The sequence below is a fragment of the Lynx rufus genome, unplaced genomic scaffold (assembly GCF_022079265.1).
Source record: "Lynx rufus isolate CCGP_SWC_20201006 ecotype Redwood Valley unplaced genomic scaffold, mLynRuf1.p SCAF_15, whole genome shotgun sequence".
In the NCBI taxonomy this organism is placed as follows: domain Eukaryota; kingdom Metazoa; phylum Chordata; class Mammalia; order Carnivora; family Felidae; genus Lynx; species Lynx rufus.
In genome coordinates this window covers 53,155,154-53,174,278 of record NW_025814829.1, presented here as the reverse complement: position 1 = coordinate 53,174,278, position 19,125 = coordinate 53,155,154, and the positions used below count along the sequence as shown (strand labels likewise).

The 19,125-nt window shown below is 46.1% G+C and overlaps 1 protein-coding gene across 1 annotated transcript in view; it reads left to right on the top strand.

Annotated features, from left to right (window-relative positions):
* MPZL1 (myelin protein zero like 1) overlaps positions 1–18,047 on the top strand; it is a 72,538-nt gene extending 54,491 nt beyond the window's left edge. Inside the window, exons 6-9 of the mRNA XM_047076470.1 lie at positions 3,536–3,749; positions 4,497–4,629; positions 6,969–7,071; positions 16,360–18,047. Of these exons, the coding sequence (XP_046932426.1) occupies positions 3,536–3,749; positions 4,497–4,629; positions 6,969–7,071; positions 16,360–16,461 (552 nt within the window). The 3' untranslated portion in view covers positions 16,462–18,047. The remainder of the gene's footprint in view (positions 1–3,535; positions 3,750–4,496; positions 4,630–6,968; positions 7,072–16,359) is intronic.
* The last annotated feature ends 1,078 nt before the right edge of the window (positions 18,048–19,125 follow it).

Sequence of the window (19,125 nt, the reverse complement as noted above, 5' to 3'; positions counted from 1 at the left end):
TGAGCCACCCAGATGCCCCATGCAATTTTAATACTACAGATACATTGCATATCTGTGCTTTATGTGTAAAAAGATCGAAGTATTTTTCTCTTTCTCCCTTGCCCTTAGAGCCAGTATTTGCCCCCCCCCCCAGGGGAGATGTCACCCCTGTTGAGAAGGCACAGCTTAGAAACTCTAGTGGGAATTATCTGCCTCATAGCTGCTGCTATGACATTTTGAAGCGTCTTTTTTTTTTTTTTTTTTTTTTTTTTTTTTTTTTTTTTGCAGAAAGCCTTGTGTTAAGAATTTACCCTTGATGCCTTTCCTTAAAGAACAGAGGGACTACCTGTCCATTGTCTCTAGGTCCTGAGTTCCTGAGGGTCTTCTCTGGGAAAACTTGGGGGTGTGCATTGAGATAACTATAGCCCCTGAAATAAAACCGTTTTTATGTTTAGCCTCAGTGGCTTCCGTTTCATATGTGACGTTATCAAAGCTATGTATCTTCTGTTGAAATAAGTCTCCAAAAGAAAATCTCGGTTGCACTGGGTTGGAATATGTACCCGATTTCCAAATTCTTGGGTGGACCTGTGTCCCCCAGGATTTATATAAAAAAGGAGGAAGCCCTGGGTGTTGTACCAAGAAGGAAGGAAGGCTGAGGTCAAGTCCAGGAGTGCTCACCGGGTCCGGCTGGGTGTGATTCTGTGTGTGGTAGCACAGGAGTGAGTGAGAGCAGGCATCACACACACACACACACACACACACACACACACACACACCCCTGGGAAAACTTACTGCTGCTTCACACAAATGTGGCCTCAGTGCACAACATGCTTCCTGTAGAGGCAAAAGCAAGCACGCGTAGGTTTACTCAAGAAAGTCTGAAGAATTGTTTAAACCTGCGAGGGTTTCCCAGCCGAAGTCTTTGGTCAGAGTAGACATGGGGGGCATTGTTGAGTCTACAGCAAATTAAACATCCCCTGGAAGATGTCCAATGGTAATAACTTTCTTTCAATAATGTTTCTTTCTACAAACATTCTTGCCGAGGGGGTCAAGGCAGGTGAACATACCTCAAGACTTACTATAAAGAACATGCTGTATTTTTGATGAGTGTATTTAGCTAACCCATTGGTACTTCCACACCAGCCTGGTTACAGGTAGTTCCAGAATGCTTAGCTATTGATGGAAGATCTTTTAACTCACAGGTGTCAGAACGTGTATAAGAAGATGAGCAGGATGCTTTTGATTTTCACAGATTTTCAGGCAAATTGAAGCCCGGCATACCACAGATGCCTTTTCTGGGCCGTGGAATCAGAGTCCCCATGTCTAAGCTGGAACTCGTCTTTTCTCCCCTCTGTTTACCTTCTTTGCTAGTTCTTTTCAGGTAGCTGTGTTTGTCTAATGACCCAAATTTTAAAATCTTGAGTCTTATGGGGGTTTATGTTGGTCCTGCCCTTCCCTATCTGCTCCCACTTCTTTTCCACCCCAGGAAATACGAATGTTTGCTGGGTCTTCTGTTTTGATTTCTGACATTTAGCGCTCGTCAGCTTTCCTGCTTCTCTGCTCTCCCTCACGTGATAAAAACCGTGCTAGGACTAGTGCAGTAGCCCCCTTGGTTGTTCCTCCACTTCTGTTCATCTTTCAATCCAACCTTACATTCCACGAGGTTCATAGCCCTACAATAGTTCTTGTACCTTGTCCCTCCTCTCGTTGGAAAGCCCAGTTTCCCACTGCCAACAACACTCAGCGCTTTGTCTAGAATGTCTTACAGGTCACTTCCAGCTTCACACTTCAGCCTTGCTTCCATTCTCTTATGAGATCATCTCCAAGCTAGTAAAAACTCTAACAGACTTCCAAGGAGGGTAAAATCCGAGAGCCTTCATAGTTGTTTTTTTTTTTTTTAACATTTATTTATTTTTCAGAGAGACAGAGTGCAAGTGGAGAAGGGCAGAAAGAGAGGGAGACACAGAATCCAAAGCAGGCTCCAGGCTCTGAGCTGTCAGCACAGAGCCCGACGTGGGGCTCAAACCGTTGAACCATGAGATCGTGACCTGAGCCAAAGTCAGATGCTCAGCCAACTGAGCCACCCAGATCTTAGTTCCTGAGAGCCTTCATAGTTCTTAACAAGCATTTAGATTATATTAAGCATAGGGGTATATGCTTGATAAATGATAATAATGTAATTATTACTATTAATATTTTCTAGTGATCATTTAGGCATTGTGGAGGGTGGGTTAGAGGAGATCAAGGCCAGTAAAGAGGCCACAGTCCAAGATGATGAGAGCATGAAATGAGGTATTATCAGTGGGACTTCAGTAGAGAGAAGAGAGAAAGGTATGAGGTAGAATTGACAGGATTCACTGGGTGGAGATTAACTGGATGGGAAGGAAGGTAGAGGAATCAAGGATTACTCCAGGATTATAGTTCGGGAGACTGGAATAATCCACCCGTTGAGGTGGGACACACAGGTGGAAGGTGGAGGTTACAGAGCAAGGTGATAAATTTGGAGGTAGGCAGCTGGGTTGTAAAGTTAGTAGGCATTTGGGTGAGGAGATTCTAGGGCTCAGGGGAACATCACGGATGGAGAGAGGGGCTGGGGAGTTACCAAAATATCAATGGTCCTTAAATCTTAGGAATGGATGCGATCATAGGGAGGATTTGCTGTGTTCAGAGGGTTCTGAAAACGTTCCGTTTGAGTTATTGTGGAGCTCGTGGTTGACTCCTACTGATTTGTTTGCCTGGCCCCACTATCACCCGACCTGTGAATAAGAAGAAAGGCATCAGGCCTCCTGCCGAGATGCTTGGATTGAAGCCAGGTATCAGGATAGATCCCCACTTGCCAGGCCTTAATCTAGTTTCCAAGGTGCTGGGCTTGACCAGCCCTTGTCGACGTTTTCTTTGAGGAAGGAGTTCCTTGACTAAAAGCAGGTGTGAGGAAAGAGTGAGCTAGAGTCTGACTCTTCAAAGAGAAGCGAGAACATTGGGGGTGTCTGGGCTTCCACTCACACACCCATGCCATTTCCAGAGGAAACTGATACCTAAGAGGGAGAAACCCATCAGACTAACTGATCTGTCATATTTAGGCTTTGTTTTCTTCATGTCTTTGTATAACTAAGTAGTAAACTTCATGAATCCAGACTGAAACTTTTGGATTCACAGGCTCTGTCACGATGACAATCACTGGCTGTGAAGGGTCAGATGGTCCTGACTTTGACTTTGGATTCATCACCTGTTATCACTGTAACCTTGGGCAAATGGCTTCTTTGAGTCTCCTTTTCCTTCTATATGAAAAAGTGGGCAGTAATCACTACATCAGGGGTATATTGCGAAGATTTAAGATGACACATGAGTTTATTTCTTCCACTGAAATAGGCTTGAACCCTGTGATTTCTAAACGGTCTGGCTTAGATTCCATAGCTTATTTGTGATACGAAGTTGTATTTCTTTCTGTATGAAGTCTTTTTTAAAAAAAGAACCTTCCACACACAGCATGCCTATTACAGAGTTTAGAGCGTCTGCCTTTAGAAAATCTCATGTGTTCTTTTTTTTCTAATTGCAGTTTTTCCACTACTCGCAAGGGCAGGTGTATCCTGGGAATTACCCACCGTTTAAGGACAGAATCAGCTGGGCTGGAGACCTCGACAAGAAAGATGCGTCAATCAACATAGAAAATATGCAGTTTATACACAACGGCACCTATATTTGTGATGTCAAGAACCCTCCTGACATTGTTGTCCAGCCAGGACACATTAGGCTCTATGTTGTAGAGAAAGGTACTTCTTGAGTATTTCGGCAGTGATGGTGCAGCCCCCTTTATCTCCGGTTTAGTTGGAGAACAAGAGTTCCATCTCTGGGTGTATTTGGAAGGGGCGTTTTTGTGCTAGCTATGTCCCTGTTTCTGTGCACCTGTGGTCCCTCCTCACGTGCCAGGGTGCGGGGAGCCACACTCACACAGCTGTAGCAACCGGCCTCCTCCTTTGGATACCTGGAGCCTGCCGGTCCGGTTTCGGGAGTGTCCAGTTTTCGGTGTTTATCAGAAGTTAAGACCAAATCCGCTGTGCTTGGGTGGGGTGGGCACCGGGAGAGAAGATGAATACTGCTTCTCCATTCTCCAGGAGAAAGTTTCAACGTTTACAAAAACAGTACAGTTCTTTCTCCCCCCAACCCTCCTTTTTTTTTTTTTTCTTCCTTTTTTTGAAAATAAGCAGGAAATGCAGGTTCTGGTGTCTCCTTTTGAGACAAAGTCTGCTTTGTTGGAGAGCACACTGAGGTGAATTCACACCCTGGATTTTCTTTGACTTCAGAGCATTGAAAGGGAGGGATTGTGTGTGCAGAAACGCTTGGCCCTGAAGCTCGTTCTTTAGGACGTGTACATCCTCAGTTAGACACCAGAAGTTCATAACGCGGACGATAAAAGAGGACGTGGTCGCCTCTAAAGCGCTCGCTTACTAATTTCATAAAATCCCACGTCTTCTCTTGGTAGCAAAGCACCTTAAAACGATTTTGTTCTTTCTCTCTAGAGATCTTGCCCGTGTTTCCAGTTTGGGTGGTGGTGGGTATAGTTACTGCCGTGGTCCTAGGGCTCACTCTGCTCATCAGCGTGATCCTGGCTGTCCTCTATAGAAGGAGAAACTCTAAACGAGACTACACTGGGTAAGTAGCACTGCTTTGGGGGGGAAGGGCGGGGGTGGGTGGGGGGAGGAATCAAAAACTGCCTGTGTTTTTCATGGAAAAAGAATTGTGAAGAATTAGTTACTTACTGTTTGCATTTACACCAGAATCAGAGGCGTGCCGACATGGGCACGCAGAAATCGGTGGCCTGCTGTCAGACGTGGGCTGTGACACTAATCCCTGCTTTCAGAGGGATCAGTGTCCCTTTCTTCGGTTTGGTGCAGTGAAGCCAGTAAAGGGCTTCAGCTGACGGACATGATGATGAGGGGTTTTCCTTTCTGTACTTCTGTAAGCAGCTGTATTGCTTTGATCATTCTGGAGTGCATGGCTGGACCCATCCAAACTGGGATACAGTAAAAGTTGGGCACCCAAACATAGAGGGGAATAGATTTTCTTTTTGTTTATGGCTGTTCCCTTGGAGCAGAGGGTGTGTGCCTAACTGAGGACCTTCTCTCTCCCCGACTCCAGCTGGACAGCTGACCCATGTAAGCTATGTAGAACTCGTGGGGTAAGACTGAGCGGAGGCTGGTTTCCAGTTGTAGCACGAGCCGGGTCCCACGTGCGCGGGCGCGGCTTACCCAGCCCGAAGGCACGGTGATCTGAGAGGGTTGCATGCCCCGGGCCCCCTTGCTCGTGGACGGCGGGAACCCGGGCCCCTCTGCGCCCGGCTTTAGGAGTGCCGTGTTTTAAACAAGCTCGAGTGTTCAAATTCAGATACTGTTTGCTCGGAATGCTTCTCTTCTGCCGACTGTATCTCCCCCCCCTTGCATGGTGAGTGCTTTACGAGGAAATATAACCGGAGTGTTGGTTTTCAACGGGAGACTAATCTAGGATGGGGACATACCAGCCTCTGTAGTTCTTCGCTTTGGGGTTAATAAAGGGGCAGAAGAGCGTGCCTTCGAATCCTGCATGGCGTCGTGAATGCTGCTTTTCTTCTTACTTCGGTTTTTTTTCCCCCCTCCCTTTTTCTACCTTGGTGTGCCGGGATCAGATCCTGCTTATCTTCCACTTCTTAAGAAAAGCTGACATAGACGACACACTGGGACTGTAACAGGGCTGGGGTCTCCTTCCACCTACACTAGACACATGGTAACTAATCACATCGCCCGTTGCTGTTAACATTCGTGTGTACGTATTCAGCCCATCTCCCTTGTTGACGACTAACTAGCTTGCTCCGAGCTAACCCAACAGTTATTATGGTTTGTCCGCAAATACGTCCTGCGTTTGCACTGGCAACTTGTCGAGCATACCAGCCCAGTGAAACTGGGTTGTCAGGTTTCCTAGGGGCTTGTACGATTATCCGAATATATATGTTCCTCATGTAGAATGGCTTTGTGTGTGTGTGTGTGTGTGCGTGTGTGTGTGTATGTGTGTGTGTGTTTTAGTGTTCTTTTATGCATGAATTGTGTTGTGATTGAGACCCTCTCTGTGTTAGATACTCAGACCATTTTCATTTGGGATGCAAAGCTTCCCGTTTCAGAGAAGACGCAGCTTAAACACACAGCTGGCTTCGGTCTTCGTAACAACACTTGAACGTGAACCTTGCCAAACTCCTAAGATTTTCTTTAAAAATACATCCGAAAGGATTAAAGCTCTGACAAGTACCAATAGAGAATCCCTAAAGAGTTCCCTCCCGGCATTTGCCTTCCCTTCTTTATTTATGAGATAATCCTTGTTGTTAAAGACCACCACCCCCCCACCCCCCCCCCCGCCCCGGGCCCTTGAAAAAGTCCAGCCTGTGTGATGTGGCATTCCACAGTTTCTTATCACTCATGACTTCCTGGGTTTTCTTCGGTTTGGTTGTAGTTCTGGCGGGGGACACTGAAGATGGGGAACTAGGGAATGAAAGGAATGAGATGAGCCAAGACTACAGCTTCGATGTGGATCTGTAATTCGGGAAATAAATTCAGCAGGGGCTCGCCTTGCATTGCTGTTACGAAGGCTTAGCTTACTCCCGTAAACCTTTATCCCAGAGGAGTGACGGCAGGAGAAACACACGAAGCGGCCAGAGGATAAACGGGCACTATAGCCAGAGGCCCTTCAGGAGACAGGATTATTGCACAGTGAGGCAAAGAGATGGCACTGTACTGGTTTCTGTATTTAGCCCAGAGGAGGTTCACTGACTTACAAGAGATAGTGTCAGGGATTAAAAAAAAAAAGTCTCAAGATCTGTGATCATTTTGACACTCATCGTTCTGTCGTGTTTTGTTCTATCTGCGGCTTCATCTTGTCATCACTTGCGTTTCTATATTTTTCCCCCTTTATTTTAATTAATTTTTTTTTTTTTTTTACATCTGTTCTCCACATTGCCAACTCATCAGCTGCAGTACATCAGAGAGTGTCTCACCGGTTAAGCAGGCTCCCCGGAAGTCCCCCTGCGACACAGAGGGTCTAGTAAAGAGCCTGCCTTCTGGATCTCACCAGGTAACGGCTGATTGCCCTTTTGCCCGCCGCCCTGTGCTCTCTGCCACTTGCCTGGTGCAGGAGAGGACACTGAGCCGTGAGACAGAAGCGGAGTAAGACAGAAAACAGAGCAAGAGAGGACGAGGGGAAATACGCTGGCTGGGGAGGATCGCAAGCACCACTAACAGATTGTTCTCCAATAACGTGGCTCCTCGGGCCCGAATGAAATTAGGAAACGGCTTTGGCAGGTGTAATTCCTTCATTGCTTAAGGAAATAAATCCAAAGACCTAGATTCTGTTTTGAGGTCCTCTATAGGACCAGGAATTCGCAGGGAAGAGTTGATATTCTTGGTATTGAAAATAAAAAAATTATTTTGTGTGAATTCTTCAGAAGAAATTGAAAGTCAACATTTATCTGGATAACTGGTAGGCTGGATGAACAAGGAAAGGCATCAATTTCTGCTTCTTATAGAGAGTACAGAAGGGGCGCCTGGGGGCTCAGTCGTTGAAGCGTCTGACTCTTGATTTCAGCTCAGGTCATGGCCTCACAGTTTGTGAGCTCGAGCCCTGCGTCAGGCTCTACGCTGATAACACAGAGTCTGCTTGGGATTCTCGGTCTCCCTCTCTGCCTCTCCCCTGCTCCTGTGCGCTCTCTCTCCCTCTAAATAAAAAAAAAAAAAAATACTTTTTTTTTTTTTTTTGAAGTACAGAAGAGAAAGAACTTTTATTTAGAACTTAGCACAGAATCTAGCATCACGGTTAATACTGTGTTTTGGCTATGCTATTGTAACTGTAATTGTGGCGTGGCAAAAATTCCACAGCTTAGTATATACAATTCTGTTGTAGAGCAATTTTGTTCTTCTGGGGTCAAAAGCATCCTAAGGAATTTGGTTAGTTACAGCTTTTCCCTGAGGTGTTTTAGAGGTCGGATGGATTCAAAAGGAAGTAAAGGTGTTAATACATAGTGAGGAAACTGAGGCATTGTGATATTAAATTACTAAAAGCTCATACCCAGCTAACAACAGAATTAGGGCTAGAGCTCAAGTTTCTAGACCGTACATTCTCTGTCATAACAGCATCAGGGCTCATGACTTATTCCTAGTCTGTCTGTCTCTCTTGGGATAACACAGTATACCTCACATACACTAATTTGGATTGTGAATGAGATAGGGTTGTGAATAAAGGCTTGAGAGTTGGGCCTAAGATCTAAAAAGCCTTGGAAACTTTTTTTCTGCCTTTGAAGTGCTGTGGGAGTTGCTCACCTGCTGAAAGCAGACTAGGAAACAAATGGTTTGGGGACATTGGCAAACAGGTTGAATGGTACTGTTTTCCCTAAGAGAAAGGAAACGAGGAGTCCTGTGATCGTCTGAATTTACTGTCTTGAAGCAGTTTCCACACTGCAGTGCCAGGAGAAGAAACAGAAATGGAGCTCAGTTGTCTCACCGAATTGAGGAGGCAGAAGTCAGTGTTTGGAGAGGCCAACATAGCTAGGCTTGCTGCAGCAAAGAAGAAACTACACAGAGAAGAAGAGAGTTTCAGACATCTGGAGTGGTGGGGCTCCCTTGAGCCTTTTCTGAGTATAGTTTTTTGCATGCATGGGAGAAAAGACCCTACAACCAGAGAAAGAACCACTTGAAAAGCAATAGGTTATATGATATCCTACAGGGCTAGGAATTGTTTGTGTTCCTAAAAGCCAGAGTGCAGAGAACTCATAATATACAGAATATCGGTCGTGGTCCTCAGAATGGTCATGCGTTAGTAGTGGGGTTAAGGTAGCACCAGAATAAGGATGCTGTGGATCTGCCATAACAAAGCGTAAAAGGAGGCCTTTAAAGAATCAAACTAAGAAAGTATTTTAGCTGCATGCCATAACAAAACCCAACACTCTTTACAAGAATACAACAAAATTCAGCACCCAACAATGCAAAGTTTACCAAGTCCAGCACCAGTCAAAAATTACCACGCGTACAGAGAAGCAAGAAAATAAAAACATAAATAAGAGAAAAGCCAGCCAACAGAAACAAACCCAGAAATGACAGACAATGGAATTCATAGAACCAGGACTTTTAAACAAGTATGATGAATCTTCTAAATAACCTGAATGATGTAAAGGAAACCTTGACATAATGAGGAAATATAAAAAAGACCAAAGTGGAAACAAAACAAAATAAAACAAAACAAAACATTGGATGGTGTAAACCACAGATTAGACACTATAGAAGAAAAGATCAGTAAGCTTGAAGACACAGCAATAGAAAGTATCCAAAATGAAGCATGAAGAGACGGGCAGACGAGTGAAAATGGACAATATCAAACAATCTGATGGGAGTCTGGAAAGGAAAGGAAAGAGAAGGGAGTAAGGAAAAAAAATCAAAGAATAATAGCAAACGCTTTCTATTCTTTTCACTATTTCTTCTGATATTTTCTTCATGTTTCTGAACAACTTTATCACATTGCTACTTCAGTACTTCAATTTTAGATACTATCTACTGACTCCATACTATGAAAAATGAGAACATACATTTCTTTTTCTCCCAGCCTTTCTTCCCAGCACACACTCTGTACACATACATATATATACACAGCCTCTCCCCAGTGTGTATCTCACTGTCGTTAGGTATATTTCAGTGCCACATGTACCTGTCTGTTTTTCACTGTTGTACCACATATATATGCTTCCTTTTATACTTTTTTGTTTTTCACGGAGCCAATATTTGCCTCATTTTTTGTTTGCATAGTTTTCTAAGTACATATTTATATTCCTTCTCAGAACTCTCTAATTGGAACACCTTCAAACATGCCACATATTCTGTTGGTTTCATTTTCTTTTTGGAGACATACCTGTTAGAATCTTCTAGCTTTGTTGTGCCTTAGGCTGCTGCAGAGCAGTCATCCTGGGCCTCCTCTCCCAAGGAATTTCATTTACTCATTTCTTATTTAGACCTCAGGTCTTCACCTTTTTAGTTTATTCTCATGTCACAGTGGAACATATCATCCATAACTTCTTGAGAAAAGATGCACAGGAGATAAAAATTTTGAGGCTTTGTTTGATAAACAGAATAATGACCCCAGAGGTGTCCAGATTCTCATTCCTAGGACCTGTGGAAGGTATTGCCTCACCTTTCACAAGGACCCCACAGCTCTGATCAAGGATCTGAAATGGGGAGATTCTCCTGGATAATCCATGCGGGCCCAGTGTCATCACAGGGGTCCTTGTGAGAGAGAGAGGCAGGAGGGTCAGAGTCAGGGAGAGATTTGAAGATGCTATACCTTGGGCCTTGAAGATAGAGGACGGAGTCTCAAGCCAAGGAGTGCAGGCAGCTTCCGTAAGCCGGGAAGAACAAGGAGGTGGGATCCCCCCACGGCCCCCAGAGTAACGCAGCCCTGCTGATACTTGAGTTTAGCCCTCCTGGCCTCCGAAACTGTAAGATAACACATTTGTTTCTAGCATGTCTAAAGTTGTTTTTACTCTCCTCCCTCTGACGTGCTCGATAATGCAGTTGGGTAGGATTCCAGGTTATGAATTGTTTTCCTTCAGTATTTTGAGACATTGTCGATTTTTCTAGCTTCCAGTGCTAAGTTGCTGCGTTCTGATTCCTGCTTCTTTGGTAGCGGTTTTATTCCACCTCTCAGAATCTTTTTTATCCCTTGTGTTCTGAAATTTTATAAAATTGTGAGTCTTTTTTATTCATTGTGCTGGATGCTCCAAGGGCTCTTTCCATCTGAAAACTGTGTCCCTCAGTTTTAGGAGATTTTCTTCCATTATTCTTTAGAGATGTTCTTCCTTCCATTTTCGGTTCTCTCTTCTTGGAAATTCCTGCCAGGAATTGGACCAACTCCAAATCAGTCCTTTAGTTTTCTTATGTTTTGTTTTGCAGTTTTTGTTCTGCTTTCTAGCAAATTTCTGCACTATTATCTTCAACTTTTATTGAATATTAAATTTCAGCTTTTTATTTTCCAGAGCTATTTCTTTTTTTAAATTTTTTTTAATGTTTTATTTATTTTTGAGTCAGAGAGAGACAGAGCATGAGCAGGGGAGGGGCAGACGGAGAGGGAGACACAGAATCTGAAGCAGGCTCCAGGCTCCGAGCTGTCAGCACAGAGCTCGATGCGGGGCTCGAACTCACAAACCGCGAGATCATGACCTGAGCCGAAATCGGACGCTTAATCACCTGAGCCACCCAGGCACCCCTCAAGAGCTATTTCTTATTCTCTAATTATAACGTCCTCTACTTGTTTTCATGAATGCATAGTCTTACCTCTCAGCATATCATTTTTTCTTCTGTTTTATGTGATTTTGTAAATGTTTTCTCCCATCACTTGATTTTGCTGTTTCTTTTGAATTGCCTTTTTCTCTTATTATTTCTGTCTTTCATATTAGAAGCTTTACTCAAATGCCCAATGATCCTTGGCTATCCATCATATTTAATTAAGGTACTCAAATCTGGGGGCGCCTGGGTGGCTCAGTCGGTTGAGTGTCTGACTTTAGCTCAGGTCATGATCTCACAGTTCTTGAGTTCAAGCCCCACATCGGGCTCTGTGCTGACAGCTCAGACCCCACTTCGGATCCCCATTCCCCCCTTGCTCTGCCCCTCCCCCCCTCAAAAATAAATCAAATCATTTGAAAAGTAAGGTACTCAAATCTGATCAGCTCTTTGTGCAGAGATAGAGCTTCCCGGGGCGGGGGGGGGGGGGGGGGGGCTTCACTGTTTGTATAAAGTGCTGGCTGTTTTCCAGTTCGGGGCCTCTAAGTGTCAGCTGCAGAGGGTCCTTTCTCTCGAGTTAGTCAATTTTTCCAGAAGGAAATCTGATCTCCGGCTTGGGAGTTGAACAGAGGAAGGAGAGATGAGGGCTCACTGTTCAGGAAGCAGACTCGCCCACCCCGTTTTCAGTGCAGACACCTCCCCCAGCCGTGCCTGCTGTTCTGGAGTCAGAGACTGCCTCACTTCCTGTGAGTAAGCCCCCCAGGGTTCTGCCCAGGCCTGACTCTATGGCATTTTCTAGAGGTTGGTGAGAATTCACGCACCGTGTCGATCTCTATTGGCATTTTTCGACATTTGCAAGATAACACCAGGTTAGCTTTGGGGGTGTTCCTCATAGTCGATTCTTGGCTTATTTCCTCTGGGCTCAGTGCAGACCCCTGAAGGCCCCCCGCTCTCCCCGTCCTGTTGTAAAGCAGGGCTTCTGTTCAGGTGGCATGGACCTGGAGTCCCCTGGGTCTTCCTCGGTTATTTTCATCTTGCCTACCAAACTTTTTAGTTTCCAGTGGTGCTTGTTAAAACTAGTTTCTGCCTTGCACGTTTCTGGAATTTACCAATCCTGTGCCAGTTAACCCAAGGCTTGGAAGTGGACCGTGTGATTTCCTAGCAAATGTATCTTCTAGTATTTGTTTCATTTAGATTTGCGTTTAGTGGGCGTGTCAACTTACAACAGGGAATGTCACCCTGAGGTTAAAACATTCGCTTCACTTACTCTGCAAGCCCCGTAGAGCGTTAGCAGGTGACCCTGGTGTGTGTTTTTATTCACCACCACACGCTACCTTCAGCTTATGTCTCAGGGGTGCATACATTTCAGAGCCCCAGAGTATTTAATGGAGGAGGTTCTCTCCAGAATCCTTTATGGTAGCTGTGTCTTCAGTTTGTTCAAACTAAGGCCACAATGGTTTTCACAGTTTGAGAAACTTGACCTCATTAGGGAATTTAGGAGATTAAATACGTTTTATAAGTTGGGCACAACCAAACAATAATTCTTTTAAGAATCTAATCATCCCAAGGGGCGCTGTCGGTTAAGCCTCCGACTTCAGCTCAGGTCACGATCTCGCGGTCCGTGAGTTCGAGCCTCGCGTCGGGCTCTGGGCTGATGGCTCAGAGCCTGGAGCCTGCTTCCGATTCTGTGTCTCCCTCTCTCTCTGTCCCTCCCCCGTTCATGCTCTGTCTCTCTCTGTCCCCAAAATAAATAAAAACTTTAAAAAAAAAATTAAAGAATCTAATCATCCCTTTGCATGTTCTGATCACTTCCACACACAGGTGAGCGCTTACCGTACGTGCAGTGTGGGCCGAACACAGGAGATGCAGGCGTGATTAACACCCAGGCCCTGCCCTCGAGAACCTTCGAGTCTCCTGGGGTGTTGAGATCATTTTTAGGATTTTCCATTATGTGGAGAATTTTTTTATACATAGCCTAACGAATAATTGTTGTCATTATTGTTTTTTAATACCCTGACCAACAGCCTTGAGGAAATCTTTGTATTTAGATAAACTTCAGGGTAGTGTTTTAAGAATTAATGATGTGTGAGGTGCCCGGGTGGCTCAGTCAGTTAAGCGTCCAACTTCAGCTCAGGTCACGATCTCACAGTCAGTGGGTTCGAGCCCTGTGTCATGCTCTGTGCTGACAGCTCAGAGCCTGGAGCCTGCTTTGGATTCTGTGTCTCCCTCTCTCTCCGCCCCTCCCCCACTCATGCTCAGTCTCTCTCTCTCTCTCAAAAATAAATAAACATTTAAAAAATTTTTAAAAAACAATTAGTGATGTGTTACAAACTAGCACTGACTCTGGGGTCTAGCCAATGGTGTTAACTTGGGGAGAATTATTTAACTTCAGCGTCTCGTCTCTGTTCTCGTCTCTGAAATGATGGGTTAGGGCAAGTTGACCTTCTCATTTTTCTTCTTCTTCTTCTTCTTCTTCTTCTTCTTCTTCTTCTTCTTTTAAGTAGGCTTCATGCCCATTGTGGAGCCCAGTGTGGGGCTCAAACTCACAAGCTTGCGATCAAGACCTGAGCTGAGATCAAGAGTTGGACGCTTAACTGAGTGAGCCACCCAGGCGCCCCTCATTTTTCTGTATTTAATTATAAGGGCCCCTGGTGCACTGTGCTTTATAAGAACAGGTTTAGGCAGTTGCTGCCCACCTTAGCAATCAGGTCGGTGAAGTAGGGGTGTGGATGGGAATATTTGCGGACGATCCCTTGGTGCTTTCCTCCAAGGGTTCTACCGTGACATGTTCCCTGATCAGCAAAACCTTCCATTTCCTGCCTGCAGGCGTCATCCTATCTAATAGCATTAGTAATGACCACTTGGATGAGTAAATACCTCCATGTTATCTTCTCAGAAGACCAGTAGCATCCAGAATGCACTAACAAGGAAATTTACAAAAGATGTAACACCCGGGCAGGACATTAAGTTTGCTGTATTATTTGTCTGTCCTTGGTCACCGTTTTTGTTATAATTGGAAGACTTAGTAACAGAAAGCTTGAATAAAAGTGGCTTTCAAATTAAGTAAGAGGCTTATGGGGCGCCTGGGCGGCTCAGTCGGTTGAGCGTCCGACTTCGGCTCAGGTCATGATCGCTCAGTCTGTGGGTTCGAGCCCCACGTCGGGCTCTGTGCTGACAGCTCCGACCCTGGAGCCTGCTTCAGATTCTGTGTCTCCCTCTCTCTCTCTGTCCCTCCCCCGCTGTGCTCTGTCTCTCTCTCTCAAAAATAAACATTAAAAAAAAAAATTTAGACTGAACTAGACCTGCCAGCAGATGCCTGATCTTGACCTACATCCCAGAAGTCCTTTGGTTCCATTACGTCATCCAGCCCTTCACCCAGCACCTACTGGGTCTGCCCAATACTGCTCTAGGCACGTAACTAACAAAATCCCTGACCTCAGGACCCTATTCTAAGAGGGAAGGAGAGCGAGGGCATTGGATAGTGGTAAGCAATTTGTAAAAACCAAACCCATCAACAGGAGGGAGTTTCTTTTATTCTTTAGTGATTTCCCAGTTGCTTTCAACAAATTGTTGTGTCCTCTTGTCATGAAAGACCGCACTGTCTCACATGAGAGGCCTTAATTGGTATTTTAACATTTACTGACTGATTCTCACATTATTCTGTGTTCTTTTTCTTCTTTGCTTTCTCTGTTCTCTTTCTGTTCCACTCCCCTAGTGTGTCAGTTAAACCTAATGCAGTGTAACAAACCACCCCGAAACATAAGGGCTTAAACAGCCACCATTTATTCGGCTCCCAATTCTCTAGGTTGGTTGGGTGGGTCTTCTGGTCGGGGGGCAGAGCAGCTGATCTCCACTGGCTCACTCGTGCACCTGCCGTCGGCTGGACAGTCTATACAGCGGTCTCAATCGCCGTCTGTTAGTGGGCAGGCTGCGGGCCAGAGACACAGTTCGAGTTCGAGTGCCCACACCCCCCAGGATCCGCCGTGACACCCGGGGGGATGCACGCTGTGGGCCTCCTAGGTGGGAATGAGGATGTTTAGTCGAAACACAGGCTTTTGGCTACCGAGCTTATGATTCCAAAGTTGGAAGATTAAGCACAGTATTCGACTTCTCAAGGAGAGTTTTCCTGGATGGGGAGAAGAGTTGACTTTGGGTTAGATTGGACTTTTCTTTTACAGTCGGGGCCATTTTGTTGTTGTTTACAATTTTAGAATCTCTGGGTTGGAAGGGTCTATAAGGGTCATGAAATGCAAGCACCGGTCTGATATTTGAAACCCCAGCCTCTGCTCAGACCTCCTCCCCAGGCGTCCAAGAACTCACTGTGCCCCGCCCCCCCACCCAACCCCCCGCCCGCAGCCCACCTTCCCTGGCTGCCCCCGCTGGGGCCCTGCAGCCCCCTTCCTCCCTGCTGAGGCCGAGGGGAGGACCTCTTCTACACTCGTCCGTGCAGGGTTTTCTTTGCATCGTAGCTTCTTGGTTTTTTATTTTGAAATAGGAAAAATAGTTACCTGCCCTTAAATATTAAAGAAGCAGTACTTTTATTGGTTACGATAGGATCAGACTAAAAGGATTATACGGTAGGTATGTACATGGGAGAATATTTGAAGTGTTTTTAAGCACCTATTTGTACAAAGCGACCAGTTCAAATCGTTCGTGACTTTGCTGGCATCCAACACACTGGTTTCCTACGTGCAACATTCTGAGGCTCACCGCGTCCGTGGGTCTCAGGTTGGTACAAGTCCCCATCTTCGTCCTCGGATCCCAGTTCCAAGGGTTGAGGAGACCTGTGACAGGGACTAACATAAGGGCAATTCCTGAGGAGGAATATTGCATTGTATAGAAACTCCCAAACAGATACACAGCCACGCAGAGTAAGGTAACACCTCTGGGCACCAGCATTAACTGTTACCAGAGCAGCCCAGCCTTGGTGATAAAGTCAGTCCTAGACATCCTGCTCCTAAGAGATCTTCTGGAAGACCTTCCGAAGAAGGAACCCTTTACTCTGGAACCCTAATGTTATCACTCTAATGATTGCTTCTGCACCTGCCTTCGAAGGGACCACCCGTTTCCCCAGATCCCTAATAACTGTCCTTCTCTTCTCCAGGGCCCAGTCATATATGCGCAGTTAGACCACTCTGGCGGACATCACAGTGACAAGATTAACAAGTCAGAGTCTGTGGTGTATGCGGACATCCGGAAAAATTGAGAGAAGACCCAGAACGTGTCCTAAGCAAGAAGCAGATCCAAACTGGACTCTTACGCAGCAAGTGTAGCCCGTGACCACGTGTGGCCTTGGAGACCTGGGCAAGGACGAGCACACGTGTATTCACGGAGGGAGGAAAAGACGTGTATAGACGATATGCGTGACTATTCTATTTAATCCGATGTGGGGAGCCAGTGTTGCATGATGAAAAGATGCTATGACTCTACGTGTATATAAATTGTCTTGCTGTTTTGTGCTTTCCTTCAGGGTCATTTACAGTTGAGCAAAGTCAGAAACATTCCTGTCGCTGTGCTTTAGGTGTGGTTTGCCTTACCGGAGGTGGTAGCCGATCTTTGTATTCGAGTAGACGTGGCCCTTTGGTCTAAGGGCTTAACCGGTCTTAGCTTTTATTGGGGTTGGAGAGTGAGGATACCGGTGACGGGAGCACGTCCAGGGTGGCCTCTACCCAGTGTCTGCACCACCTGTTCGGCTGTCGTTTTTAGAAAACATCCACGAGCTCTGCCACTTGGACACCGTTTGAGGGTTTTTGTTGGTGTTTGTCTCTCTAAAATCCAGGCGTGGGTTTCTTTGTTTTTGTTCTTGTTTTTTGCTTCGTGTGTGAGACTTACTTTAACGTCACGCCCTTTATCTTACCAGTGTGTGGACCCGTCATAGCAAGACTAGCAAAGGGTGAATGCCAAGGTCACTTCTTTCCAGGTACTTTCAGATCAATGCCATACACGCAACTGAAGTAGAAAAGTCAGGCCCTGCTTGAGGAGTGCGGTAGCGTTTGGAGGCTAAAAGGTACCACTTAACATTCTTTGCCAGAGTCCTTGCTGCCTGAAATGAGGGTCCCCAGACAGCGGAAGGAGACAAGCTTCATTTCCTTTTAAGTGGGTACAAATGGGCTAATTGGAAAGCCAGCCCGTGGTACCCCAGAGCTCTCGCTGGAGAATCGGCCTCGTAAAAGCTTCCGTCATCATTCCAGCAAGAGGCAGCGTCCGTCGTGGCTTTGCAATAGCTTCTCGGTGCCTCAGAGACCTCGGAGGTTCAGGACAGTCTAGGTTTTGTTAAATCAGCAAGCAGGGCTGTTAGCACCATTCTTTCGGGAATCTCTTCTCATTCCCGTTTTGGGGCTTTTTTTGGTGGTTTGTTTCTGGTTTTCCTTTTCTTTTTTGGCTTTTCCTTTTCTTCCCACTCTTTCCCATTCACATGGAATTGGTAAGCAATGAGATGAGGAAAAATCTAGACACTTTGGGTATTCTTTCCAGTAACTCACTTTCTTCCACTGACTACCCCCACCCCCTGTCTGGCCTCTGAGTTTTTATCTTTTGCTGGGAGTGAAAAGCATGGTGAAGGTCCTCGAGCACATTTACATTGTCATTCCCCCTTTTTCTAGATTATTTTGTTTTAACAGAATTTAACAGGCCCCCAGCCAGCCAGGGACGCAGAGGGCTCACCCCGAGACATTTCTGCAAAGCGGTCCACTTTTGCCTGGCGTCCTAAAACTTCCTTGCGTCCATTGTGAGAACTACAGGAGCCTTTAAAAGACGTGTGTGTGTGTGTGTGTGTGTGTGTGTGTGTGTGTGTTGGGGAGGGTGGGGGGTGCGGGGATTGTCACCCTTCTTCAAACTGATGCCAAGTTAACAATATTCTTGGCAAACCTTTGCCACTGTGAGAATCTGTGACCGAGACTGTTTTTAAGGCAGAAAGAACACAAATTGTTGAGAGACCGAGTGTGTCCCTTTCGACGTGTAATGGTTCCTTACAGTCGCTTCTTACAGAGAAAGGGCCACTCTCCTTTTTCTGCACAGGTCCTGTGAATAAAGCATACATTCCTGACACCTCCTGACAGCAGGAGTCCCGATTCCTTCCTTTCCTTGCCGGGACCCTGGGCTCGTGAAGCTGCCACCCGGAACCAGCCCCGCGCGCCCCGCCTCCCCCACCCCTGAGGTTGCCTCCCGCCAGGCCAGGCGCCCTCCCCACCCGGCCAGACACCTCGGGCTGTCATGTCAGCACGTGCACGGTGGCCAAGAGTCCCCCACCACGCTGCAGCGCCCCCACCCCGCTGGGTCCGCGGGGCAGGCTTGTCTGGAGGAAGCTGCTAGCAACTGGGGTAGAGCGCCTCGGGGGCAGGGCTTTTGCCTAACCTCCTGTGGATTTTTGGGCCCTTTCTCTTGCCTGTCAGCGTGCGTGGGCCTGGCCACACAGGACACAGGCCTGGCCACACGGGACACTGACCCAGTTGCCTTTTCCATGTCCAATTATTGGCAGAATGAGACCTTTTAAAGTTACACGTGATTTTTGTAGGGGGCCACCTAGAAGGGATTAGAGGTGCGAATTCCAAACCACCTGTAGTGTTTCGATGGAAATGTATCCGGCTAGGGGAAAAACCATCAAGTTCATTATTAATTTTTTGTTTTTTTTCCTTTCTCGATTGTACCTTTGTGAATATTTTAATACATCTTTTTCAATTACTGAACTGTGTCGTGTGTTCATTTTTAACCAAGGAGAGAAAGAGAGAAAAGCCTTTTCGCTCCTCCCACTCCGGCCACACTGGCCTCCTCCTTCTTCAGAAACACCAGACATGTGCCGGCCGCGGGCCCTTTGCACCTGCCGCCCCCTCTCTGCCTGGAACGCATCCTGCACCTGTAGGTGTGGTTTGCT